The sequence below is a fragment of the Ictalurus furcatus genome, chromosome 1, assembly GCF_023375685.1.
Source record: "Ictalurus furcatus strain D&B chromosome 1, Billie_1.0, whole genome shotgun sequence".
Classification (NCBI taxonomy): Eukaryota; Metazoa; Chordata; class Actinopteri; order Siluriformes; family Ictaluridae; genus Ictalurus; species Ictalurus furcatus.
Window position 1 is genome coordinate 30851597 of NC_071255.1, and position 13330 is coordinate 30864926.

Consider the following 13330-nt stretch of genomic DNA (forward strand, 5'->3'; position numbering starts at 1 on the left):
AGTGCGGAGCTGAAGTTGGGCATCTCCTCCCTGGCTGGCAGGCGGCCTCACTCAGAGCGCCAAAGGTGCTGGCAGAGCTTCTGCTCTCCTCCGTTCCCTCACAAAGGCTTAGCTTGGAGATGGGAACTCGGTATTTTAGAAAACCATATTCACATGGTCCTCAGAAATTGGAAAGCAGCGATTACTATGCTCCAAATATCTGGCTCACGGAGTCAAAAAAAAAAAAAAAAAAGAAAGAAAAGAAAGAAAAACGGTTGTATAAAATGTCTGTACTGCAATAACATTGCTCAACCCAATAACCCCATAGCCACGGCCAAGCTTCTGTAATAACAATAATGACATTTCTTATTAAATAAAGCCATGTCTTTATTTTTCACAGCTTTCTGACTGAACTCGACTCCTATAATGTCAACGAACCTCAGGTGAACTGGCGAGATACTTAAACATTTCCATAAAGGCCTGTTTTTAGTCAGTCATATTTGCCCATCTTAAACAAACCTACTGCAAGGACACACTTAAGCAAAGTGGAAGAACTCGAACAATGTTTGAAGTGCAAAATAGTTCCGGTACTCTCTCTTTTTTTTTTTTTTTTTTTTAAAAGCATGTGGAGCATGCAGTACCGGTTTTAGCAAACCATTAAGCAAACTTACAGGTATTTGACGTGGATGATGGCTGTGCACCACACAAGCAGGTGGTAATAGTGAAACCTTTTATGATTTGCATGCAAACTGGGTAATAATGACATCTGAATAGCTTTCAATCAAGACTCGATATTATCAGTGTCCAAAAATACATTTATTATTAGCTAGATAGTCCATTTGCCTCTGCGGCTAAGTGTGAGCTACGCTATCAAAAAAAAAAAAAGGGAAAACTTCAAAAGAGCAACTCGTAGAAGTGCAGGTTTTGCACATCAGTAAGTACTATCCCATTAGGATACTTGAATTGGTAAAATGTGAAAAATCTGATTAGCTGCTCACACAAATAAATAAATAAATAAACAGCCTACGATGAAAAACAAGAGAGTCAGAATGTCTCTCAAGCATTCGTTTCAGAATCTATCATTACAGGTACACCTCTCTGCATAGTCCAGGAAGTTATTTCAGTACTTGGAGTTGCATGGAGTCCTCTGCCTCATTACCAACACAGAGCTTCTCTTCTCACTCACCATTTTCCAGCAACGCTTGACGTCATCTTCATGAGAAATCCAATATAGAAGTAATTGAGACAACAAATGTTGTACGACACAGTTGCTCTGAGGTACAGCAGAGACTCGGCTCGAATGGTTAGCCGTCTGAGATGACGAGCGCGATGGCGGTGACTGTGGTATTAGCGTTAAAGCTTTGGAAGCTGATCTGTTTGTGAGGAGGGTACAGACGAGGAGGTGAGACAGCTGGAAAGACTGAAGGACTAAAGCGTTGCTGCATCGCTCCTTATAGGTAGAGACGAATTCCAACTGGTGCCACGGGGTAGTCGAACGGCATTATGGGTGATGTAGGAAAACGTTAACCAAAGTCAAAATAGGAATTTGGAATTTCATTACAACACACATCTTTCTAAACATTATTTTACACTCAAGCTATTCAGGGTAGATTTTTCCCATCAAGAATGCAATATATAAATTAAATAATATTATATATAGTGACGCACCGAAAGGAAAATTCTGGGTCGAAACCGAACATTCAGGATGCACTTGGCCGAAAACCGCAATCGGAAAAAAATTAATTTAACCCCATTTTAAAATAGATTTTTGTATAATTGTATTAATATTAGACTTTGTAATTCATTTCATGACTTCAATGAATCTGAATTGAAAAACTACCAAAATCAATCAAATGGGTCACACTTTTATTGAAATTAACCACACCAAAACAAAAATATTAAATATATATTATTCTTCATTCAGTTCTAACAATCAAATCTAACCGATTTTTTTATCCAATTATCCAAATAATGTAACGCTCTAGAAAACTATTATAATATGCAAAAAGGCAGTCGAGCAATGAACTAGGCCTCTATTCTGCTTATGTAAACGTATTTCCACGTGAATTAAAGATTATTATGCAAAACGGCAGCAATAAGAACTAAAACCAACCTCAAACCGTAAACAACAGATGCACCCTCAAGTCAAGAACAAAGTTTTGCAGGGGTACAATGCATTTTAATGGAATTGCTATACACGTAGCAAATTGGACGGTTTTCTATTTAAGAAAAAGTAACAGGCTTGTCTTCAAGAACAAAGGTTGCTCGGCCTTCTGTCAGGAGATCTGGTGCTCGGGGCAGATGAATACCTGCGTGCGATCCGTGCAAGCATTAGAAAGCATCACTGCGCTGCTGCGGATCGAAGCGCTTTCCTGTAGAATCTCGTCAAACATGTCAGAAAGCGAGGGAGTTTGCGCCCTCATCACTTGTACGCACCCGTTTCTCTGGCACACTTTGTTTCACACCTCCAGCTCTGCCTGTATCATTTCCCGTGCACGCGGCCTTTCCTCCCCATCAAATGTTCGTTAAATCGCGGCTCTAGTAATGTTAGAGTGCAACGATAACTGTCGGCTAGATCGAGAGTGAAATCTGAGCGCCGATGCGGCATATATTTCCAGCCAAAAACCGAAAATGCCGTTTTCACCGGCCGAAATTTCGGTGCATCCCTAATTATATAATACTGTTGAAAGTGATGGCGCAATGTTAGGGCTTTTGGGGTACTTATAAAGCTGAGAGTTCACTATTAGGTCGTTGAAAAATCCTCCACATCCTTCAGCTGCTTAGTTGTATCCAACACAACTTATAAACAGCAGCTGGGCCAGCCAGAGAAATATAGCACAAAGACAGATTTCTGCTTTGCAACAGGAACTTCTCATTCTAACCGCCGTTACCAAATAAAGCTCATTGTTAATGGGCTATGGAACATTTCACTTGTATCATTAGCTCTCACTCTTTGACTCCTTTCTTTGTTATCCAGACCGATAAGATGAAAGGAGGGTTCTCTTCCAGGCTAGCATCAGTGTAAGATCAAGCCTGGATCAGCCTGGGCCAGATTCACCCACTCAATTCGTATTAGATGGACTCCTAGAAGCCTCAGGTCAAAGGTCACATGCGCCTGTGAGACGGATAGGGTGTGATAGGCAGCCATCAGAAGAGGGGAAATGGAAAGCAAAAGGGTTGAAGAACACTAGAAGTGCTTGTGAACACCAGCAGGAGAGGGATGTAGGATTTTTAAAAAGGCACAAAAGGAGACATATGCAGAGGGCGTGAAGTTACAAGCCTGTGTTAAATGAGAAGGCAAAGATGAGGGTGGTAATTAACAGGGGAGTTTCTTCACGCCTGTTCCACAGAACTGATCCATACAGGCCTCACACACACACACAAAAAAAAAGGCGCTCACAGCACATCTTCAAAACAGAGGCAGGGACAAGGACTCATACAGCTGAACGACACAAGACTGGATCCACGTGTTGAAGCAGTGCCAATGTCGACATTTGTGAGATTCAGGATTACAATGCACAATACCCAGAGTTCATTACAGGGCAGATATTATGCACAATTGTTAATACATTCCTACAAGCCTAACGTTTTTGTAATATCTGGATAAATCTACAAACAATATTAATAAGTGAATGTAAACAAATAACTAACTCAATGCCTATGTTGTGTGTCCACAGTCTCTCTCTTACATGACCCTTCTGAACGCAGCACTGCCAAGGAGGAGGGGAAAAAAAAAAATCCACGACAGCAAGTGTTTGTGCAGTTTGTCTTGTTAGCGTTACGAATGAGACAAAAACAGCAGCTGGCTTCATGCAGTGACGTGAACTTCGATTTAAAGGGATAAACAAACACGGGCCACAGCCTGAAACTTAAGTCATTTGAAAAAGAACACCTAGAGGAAAAGAAAAAAAAAAAAAAAAAAAAGAGAGAAAAACATCAAAAGACCAAACACCAGTGTAAAGGTTTGTCAAATCAACCCCAGGGCAAAGCAGAGCAAAGACAAATTTCAGGGTATTTAGCTAGCCACAGATGTATTTTTAGCTAAGAACATGTTTTGCAGTTTTGCAGTATGAAGTTTAGCAGCTACAAAAGTTCAGCGTTCATTCTGAAATGGCTTTTTACACACAGCTGAAAGCAGTTAAAACAAGACAAGAGGAAGAAACAGTAACACTATGGCTAATACTTTCGAAAGTGTGTAGTTCCAGAGTGCAGAGGAGACGAGAGGGTGACATAAAAGCCTACTTCCGAACAGAAAACAAACTGGATCGTCAAAATGAAGTGAAATGTCATGCATTGCATTATAACCTTCAATGCATTTACATAAATTGCAGACACTTTAATCCCAAGTGACTTCCAAGTGATCCAGGATAAACTCTATGCACCAACACACACACACACACACACACACACACACACACATATACACACACCATGATCTCTGAGGTCCTGTGTACACTAGCGCGTTTTCATTTTAAAATGTGTAACTTGTGCTCCGGTTCCGCCTGTCGTCTACAATACTCTGACATTTTCCACCCTTGAAAACGGAGACTTTTGGAAATGCGGAAGACCCCGTTTTAGTTCGAAAACTCCGGGCTCGTGTTTCAGTGTAAACAGACCAAAACGGAGACTTTTGAAAACGAAGGCGTGGCTTCGCCCGCATTCACCCCCTGAGTGGGCAACAAATCTCATTTCAAGCGGCACAGGTCCTACATGGATTGCCAGTTTGGACTAGCAACCAACTTCCTGTTTACACTTGTATGTGCATGAATGGTCATGTGACATGCGTATTCGCTCGTGCAGTGTGGATGGAGATCGTTTCTGAAACACAGCGGAAACGCCAGTGTGGACGAGGATCGTTTTCATTTTAAAACGCCTGGTTTAAAACAAAAACACACTAGTGTAAACAGGGCCTTAAGCCACTTTCCCACCGCGACGTACGGCTCGACTCGGCTCACTTCACATTTCCGAGCTTGCTTTTCTACTGCAGTTTAGTGCCGCCTCAGCGTGGGTGCCATCTTCCACTCGCCTTCATGCAGGAATAATGTTGTATTATTGAAGGAAGCCCTGTACAAACACACGGTCAGGCCGTATTCCAAACTCCTTTCATGGACATGGACCCTATTAAGGATGTAAAATAATGGCGTTCTAGACCCTACGTAGTGCTCGATATGACCCAGTTACATTCATCCGTGACAGGAGTGACTTCGATAAACAGGTAATATCCACAGTGAAAAGCTCCCAAAAAGCGAGCCGAGTCGAGTCGTACCGTACCGTGCAACGGAAAAGCGCCATTATAGAGAACTTTCACAGTGCTACCACCACCATGTTACACTGTTTGTGTTGTGCTTCAGTAAATTAGCTTCCAAGTGACCTAAAACCTGTAAAATTTGCAGCTTAAAACGGCCATAAATGGAAAATCTGAGAGTCTGCATAAACATTTCTCTGTAAGATGACTGCATTCACAAGAATTTTGACTGGATAGAATGGAAATTGCCATTGCTTTTGGCACCACACTGGTCTGATAATCTGTTCGTTTTGTATTGGAGCTGATCTAAACAACGATAAATTAAAAAATATATAAATATATAAATAAATAAATGAATAGATAAATAAATAAAAGAGAGAATTTAATGACACATTCATGTCTAATCACACCGGAGCTTAAATTATGGAGGGCATAAATTATAGCTGGAGCTCGCGAGACCCTGGTTTGTTTATCTTGCAGATTAGCAATTAACACCACAATAGATTAAGTCTAAGCAGGAAAATAATTTTGCTTCTATGAGCTGTCTGGTTTCCCGAGCGGCTCCTGATTTCCACAGTATCGTATAATCCTGCTGTTGAAAACAACGTCCTAACATGTCTGCATTTGCTTTATAAGTGGCAATGTCCACATAAACTTCCCTGTGAATTGCATACCATGTGTTCCTGTGAAGGCAAGTCATTTTTCCTTCCAGTACCGCGCTTGATCAGTGCCGAGTTGTCCTACTCAATTGGCCAATGCTACAACACTCAGTATTGCTGTGTTTGGGGAGAAAGGGAAAAAAGAAAAAAAAAAAACATGCAGGTATCTAAGGAAGGACATGTTAGGGCGGTGATACACCATGCTGGCAAGAACTTGTGCTTTCTGTGAAATGTTTAGATTGCCCAAACTGTGCGAACGGTACAGGACACGGCACAGAGACCAAGCAGGACAGCCGACAGTCAGCTTAGGCCAAGCTCAGTATACTTAGTACACTAGATGCCACTTACCCTGCATTCATTTTGCACAACGATTATGTTCATACAAAAGAACTGCCACATGGTGCAACAGCAACGTAAACAATGTGAAGCAGCATGGTGAACAGTGCAGGTAAGTAGCCATATTTACAATGATAGAAATATACTGTTTACTGTCAAAACATCTACATGAGTGCTTCTGTTTCTATTTGTTTCTACACATTACAGTTGAGGTGATAAGTTTACATATGCCTTACAGAATCTGCAAAATGTTAAAAATAAATAAATAAGAAGTGAAGATGATGAGTAATCGGGGTAAATTATTTTGTCTTCTGGGAAACATGTAAACATCTTATTTAGCATCTGAAGGGCTAAATGACTAAATGAACAAAAAAAATAATTTTGAAAAAAAAATAATTTACACCGATCATCCTGTTCAAAAGTTTACACCCCCCTAGCTCTTAATGTATCGTGTTGCCTTCTTGAGCATCAGGGAATGTTGGCACCTTTTGTAATAGTCGTGTACGATGGATATCGCAATCAATCATATAGCCGCTGTTGGAAAGGGGTCAAATATGCAGAAGATGCTGGAAAAGCAAAGAATATGCAGGACCTGGGGGATTTTTCTGAAGAACAGTGGGCAGTTTAACTGCTCAGGACAAACAAGGGATTTATGAACAACTCTCACAAGTCATAAAAACATCATGTCATTGATCATCCTGGTAACGACACACAGCATTAATAACCGAGCATATGTAAACTTTTGAACTGGTTCATTTGTGTAAATTCAGTTAGTATTGTCTCTTGTGGACTATATGTAAACATCTGTTATGTGAAATAGTTTATTCAGGGCCGTACAAAAAAAAAACTAAATGCCATTTTTATGATCCCGCTCATTTTTAATTTTTTTAAATGAACAACATTTTGCAGATTCTGCAAGGCGTATGTAAACTTATGACCTCAAATGTATCTTCACATGATCACGAACTGCCATATTCCCTGTTTAACTTGTGCAAAATCATGTGTGTTCAAAAGTTCAAAAAACTCTGACCTGCACTATAGGTACAGAATATTTAATCCTCTGTTTGTACAAAATGTGCACAGAACAAGGCTGCATACATCAGCCACAGAGCCATGCATCAAGCATCTCTTCAAGTATGTCAGGTCCCTGAAGCCATGCTTTATATTGATCAAAAACATTTATTCACTTAGCAGACATTTTTATCCAAAATTGAATGTAATTTAAACATAGAGCTGAGGACTTGATGGTCAAAGCCCTTTCAACAACCAAAACAACTTGAACTCCAAACTCTTCAATCTCGAATACAGAGTTTTAAACCGTGACTCGTTTGTTATTTTTAAATTTTTTTGTCTGAAGTTGTACATTGTGCTCAGAATTTTTCTTCCCCCTGAACGAGTATCTGCTTTGTAATACAAGACGCGCTGCCTGCTCAGATTCTAAAAGAATTCGCTCTTAGGAACTAAGCGCTTCAGTAGTGATTGCAGTAATCACCGTTTTCTCTTATGGTTTCTAAGGTTTCACTCTGTGGTCACAGGCCACACGACGGGGTCAAAAAGTTCTCAGCATCACAAATATTTCACCTGGAGCCTTTTGTGCAATCAAGAAAAAATTAGCTGTGCAACTCGGGGAAAATGAGGGCTAATTCGAACGATGTCCAACTTCCACATTGAACACCGGGGTTCCTTCTGTATACGAGCAATCCAGGCGGCTTAAACGGCTCATTTATTTCACCTGTGCATGAATCAATGCTAATCCCAGCATTATTAAACTGATTAACACTCTTACCAAAAAAAAAAAAATCTACAACAATGAACATCTGGCATTCAAATGTATAATGAAGTAGGAGATGTAGAGAAATGTATAAATATCATGACACGATAAAGCTATTCAAATGCTACCCCAAGTTGAATTAAACTAAATGAAAGACATAACATTTATTCATAATAGAAAGTCAAGAGTACATCCCAAGCAACTGAGCGTCAATTCATAACAATAAGAGTGGCTCTCTGGAATTCTTGGGATTTAAACGTCTAGTCACTAGCTCAGAACCGCAGTCCGCTAGTGGTCTTCCAGAGCTAAATATACCCTGGGTATTCCAAAATACCTTCACGTCCCGTAAGACAGAGCTCAGACATAATGTGGATCAAATATTATAAGAAAGACTGAAGACAATCTTCTACTTAATCTAATATTGAGCTGAGAATCAATTTTTTTCCCCATCCCTTCCTACCTAGCTGCTAAGACAGCTCACTCTACAAGAAGTAACTGAATTAAATGCTACTCAAGCTTAATTGCTGTTCTGTCATAAACTAGGATTACATAATACATCAACGTCTGCACATGCTGCATGATTATAGATGTGGGCTGCTTCTTCCTCTTCAAAAAAAATATATATATAAATAAATAAACAACATGTTCAGGGTAGATGAAGCCTGGAGATCTCCACTGGGAAATCCTACACTCAGGTGATCGATTGCCAAGTCGCCGCTGTTCTGCTGAGTCAACGGTTCGGAGTGCCACTCGAGCCCGAGTGTACGTTACAACCGTGTCTGGGGTTCGATTTCCCCAAGTTTGGAAGAAGCCCTTGCGCATTTGTTTTAGCGAGAATATGCATGTAATGGTATGACTCTTTGACAAGAAGGAGAACGTTTGTTTGAGATGCTTCTTGTTCTTATATACATTAAGTTTCATAGTACCAGAGGATTTGTGGCTTTGAAATGGTTTAGATCGTATTTTAAGGGGAAATGATCACTACATTGTGCTGGTTTATTCCCAAATTAACCATCTGATTGGCAGAACTACCTGAAGGGTGACAGGTTAGACAGATACAACTTACTCACCAATACTCCAATAATACGGCTTAAATAAACACAAATAAAATTTTTTTAAAAAATCATCAAACCTACCCAACGCTAAACTTACTCTGCTCTCATGGCACTGGGAGAACGCCTAACCTTCCAAGTATTTCCAGCACACAAAGAGGCCTGTGCAGTTTTTCCAGGCTTTTTAACAGGAATGCAGGGAGCAAGGCCTCCGAATAATTTTCCATACTTAGCTTACGAGTGCTCTTTTGGGGGCGGGAAGACACATATACTGGCAAACACTAGCACTGGTTCACCAAAGCACTTAAATATGACAATATTAATGGCAGTGAAAGTGCAAAAAGGAGAGTGTGAACTTGCCTGAAATACATCACACTGTGAGGAACCTTGTGTGGTGTGTCATCCTGGTGATTAATAAGATTAGGGAAGTATTTCTGGGAACTGAATGTGAGGGGATGAGTGCTGGAGGAATGGTGTGACGGGTGTATATTTTCCCCAGAGTATACTAATTAGCAAAGATGATGGTGGTAGTGACCTCTGTGCTTTATTTATTCTTAAGGTTTGAACAGTTACAGCGCTCCTATGAAGGATGTATAGAGTCACAGTGATAAGAGCATTTAAATAGCAATACTAACTGCACTGTTCAGGTCCGATCTGGAAAAAAAAAAATCATGAGAACATAAAAAGCATAAAGTTTAATATTAAATGCAAATAGAAACATCATATTAACTCTTAACCACATGCCATGGAGCAAAAATTCATTCCTCCTTTTCCACTCTTTAAAATAGCAAAGATATTTAGATTCAAGTTTCTTTCCATTTTCTCCTGAAAATATTCCAGACGTTTATTTGATTTGTTCCAGAAGGAGTTTTTTTTATTATTATTTTACTTTCATGACTTTCAATTTTATTTTGTGTCTTGCTATTTTTAAGGCCATGAACGGACGGTATTGTGAACCCCGAAATCAGATAAGCGTTTTCTAGGCTATGCTAGTGCTAGAGAATAAAACATCCGAAACAGAACCTTGGAGTCTCGAGTCTAGAAAGACGTAGAGAGCAGAACATTTTAACTTTCTCCCAAATATTTTCTTGAGTATCCATACAGGTCTGGAAAGAAGTGCCTTTAATTCCCATACTTTTTAAGACCTTCCAGGCCTGCGCAAGAGCCCTGATATTTGGCCAAGTAGAGACAATTCTTACTAAACAATCAGGTGCTTACGTTCATCAATAAACATTTCACACAAGCTGTTCCTTAGCCAACACAGCAGGAGATCTCCAAATAAACCTGTAGCTCCAATAAGACCTGAATCACAGGAGGATGAGGGAGTGTTTCCCAATCCTGCTACTGCAATCATCCTGCACAACAACATTACAACACTCTCACCTAAGAAAGGACTTGTTGATTAGTTGACTCTAGGAGCAGGCTTTAGGACAGGGGTATATTCAACTAATATTTGTGAAGATCTAGCTAGAACAAATTCCTTGCTTCACAAAGCAACTAACAGAACTGAACGGTGACAACAGTTAACTTTTAACTCTTAATCACTGGTGATTAATTAAGACGACTTGTAGATGATGCATCGATTTAGACCTTGAAGCAGAGAATAAGCACATTTCTCTGTGCAATCATCGTTAACCATTGTTTTTAAATAAACGAGCCAACTTATCATTTCACTAATCAGACCAGAGAGGAATTTTTTTTTTTTTTTTTTTTTTTTTTTTAAGTCTACGAAATCCTCAAATCATAAATCTCAATGAGCTGCCTTCAGCTAAAGTTACATAAATGCATGTGAGTGGATAAGCCACGACAGAGGATTTGCTACAGAAACCTAGAGACACTAAATCAGGGTTGCCAAGGTCGCAGGTTTTCTACGAAACTGGGCTCATTTTGGAACAGTGTCATGGGTGGAAAGACAAAGTCTGCAGCCGGCGTTTGTTTGGGCTAGTTTAAAAATAGCCTGCAGCTGCCAAGACTTTGTGTTAAAGCAAATAACCAGAATTAAACATTTAAATTAAATTTCAAACTGTAAAATATACTGGAAAGACTGGGTGAAAGAAAGGGGGATTATGTGATGGAGTGCATAACAGCCGTACCGTGAGATAATGAAAAGGCATATTACAGATACTGCAAACTAGAAATGTGTACACAACATGGTGAACTTGTTTCAAACACAAGGACTGAAGAAAAAACATTTTTTTTAAAAAAAATACAAAGATAGGATAATCCAGGGGTTTCCTCTGGGTACTCCAGTTTTCTCCCACAGTCCAAAGACATGCATGGTAGACTTAGCATTTCTAAGTTGTCCGTAGTGTCTGAATGTGTGTGATTGAGCCTGGCGATGAGTTGGAAGAACCTTCCAGAACGTCCACTGCCTTGCACCCCGTGTCCCCAGGCATAGGCTCCCCCACAATTCTGTGCTGGAAAAGCGCTATGGAGAATGGATTGATGGGTGGAAATACATCTCCTTTTGCAACACCCATGCTTCTGGTGCTAATTAGAGGTCTTTTTATGCAGTTTTTCCAGATGTAGCTCAACTGGACATTTTACTTAGACCTGGCAACCCTGCACTGAATTACAGTAAAACATAAGAACCATTCTGAACAATCCATGCTTTAGAAGCAGCCCTACAGCTTAGAGGACAAACACCTCCTATGCGACAATTTCTCAACACACATACAGACCAGGTGGAAACACACAGGAATCAAGAACCTAGGCAAAAATGAGTTTAAAAAAGACCCCTGCAGAGAGTGTGACCAGACATGCAGGAGTGAAACCTGGACCTCCTCCATGAGCTCTGGACTAAAGAGATGACATAATGCTGTTCTGTTTGCAGGCCATGAAGAGTGCCAAATCTACAAATCACCCTTGTAGGGGGTATTTCTGTGGTGTAGGATGCAACCAAGTTTCCAGGGCCAAGAGGAGTTACAGTTTCACACATTCCCTTTGTTGGGAGGAAATCTGATCAAATGCTCAAAATGTAGTTAAACAGCATAACTGGATAAAAAATTTTTTTACTGTGTTAGGTGTGGAAAAGTGTAATAGCTTGTATTGGGAGAGGGGGAGGGATAGTAACACACACACTCAGAGAGAGAGAGAGAGAGAGAGAGAGAGAGAAGTTAAGTTTGGCGCCGGTTATGAAAGGACAAGCAGGAGAAAGCAGTGTGTTTTAACTCGAAAAAGTTTTCTAGTTTGTCTCGGAGGAGAAACATTAATTCACAGACTATCCTTCAACGCTACATGTAGCTCCTAAGAACAACAACAACAAAAAAGCAGCATTTGTTTTGTTACAACGTAGCGACTCTAACAAGGTCACAAACACTACATACTCACCACTAAACACTTTCTGACACCTTAAATATGAGTTACGTGAGCTTTCTAACCCTTTCTTTGACGCCTTTTTCCAGTCAGAAAAGGCAGGACGTGTGCCTTTCTCCTTTCTCTCCCTCTTCTTCCCTGTTCTTGTCCCAGAAAAGCGCCATGTTGTGAAACTGCACGCCACGGCGGGCGCTCGCGCTGCTTTAATCCATAGAAGCTCCATAAACATGGCTTACCTTAGCTATGGCTTTCCTGTATCTCATGATGGCCTGCTGGATAAGGCTCCGGACTTTAATGTTGCCGTCTCCGCACGGCACGACCACCCGGGTCCTACCGAAACACACCGTCACTTTCATATTCACAGGCAGAACAACAGGAGAGGGGGAACAAACGCGCGGAGTTACAGTGTAGCCGGCTCCTGGAGCTCACAAAGCCTCAGCCATGAAAAACACATATCCACAGAGACTCCTCCAGCGCGCGCTGATCCTCATAACACGTCCATAGGTAACACTGTGCTGTGAGAGCCCACCTGTTCACGCCTGCGGTGAGTGTGTGTGTGAGAGAGTGTGTGTGAGGGAGAGTTGACTGGACTGCGTAAACTGCTGTGTTTATTAAGGATTGTACTTTAACTCCCCGCTCAGGCTGCTCTGAGTACTGAAAGTTCACCAGCTCCAATACTCTGGAGTTGCGCGCGCGCGCTCTCTCTCTCTCTCTCTCTCTCTCTCTCTCTCTCACACACACACACACACACACACACACACACACACACACACACACACTGTGTGATTATAACATGCACAAACATCAAGTACATTTCATAACGTCGAGCTGCCGCGCATGCGCCATAAACTACTCTCAATCCCAAAATCCTAATCCTGTTCATTCTAAAACCTATACTATAAATTCTCGTTTTATATAGCTTTATATAACTTTACATAGCTTTAGAATGAATATGCTGGTTCTGAAACTAATT

At 40.7% G+C, this 13330-nt stretch overlaps 1 protein-coding gene across 5 annotated transcripts in view; it reads right to left on the reverse strand.

Annotated features, from left to right (window-relative positions):
* The window catches only part of pard3aa (par-3 family cell polarity regulator alpha, a), a 434509-nt gene extending 421496 nt beyond the window's left edge, over positions 1–13013 (reverse strand). For 4 of the 5 annotated variants that reach the window (XM_053635967.1, XM_053635945.1, XM_053635955.1 and 1 more), the window contains exon 1: positions 12594–13013. In XM_053635967.1, coding sequence (XP_053491942.1) covers positions 12594–12713 — 120 coding nt within the window. In that variant the 5' untranslated portion in view covers positions 12714–13013. The remainder of the gene's footprint in view (positions 1–12593) is intronic. The other variant, XM_053635960.1, reaches the window with a different exon arrangement.
* Between the last annotated feature and the right edge of the window lie 317 nt (positions 13014–13330).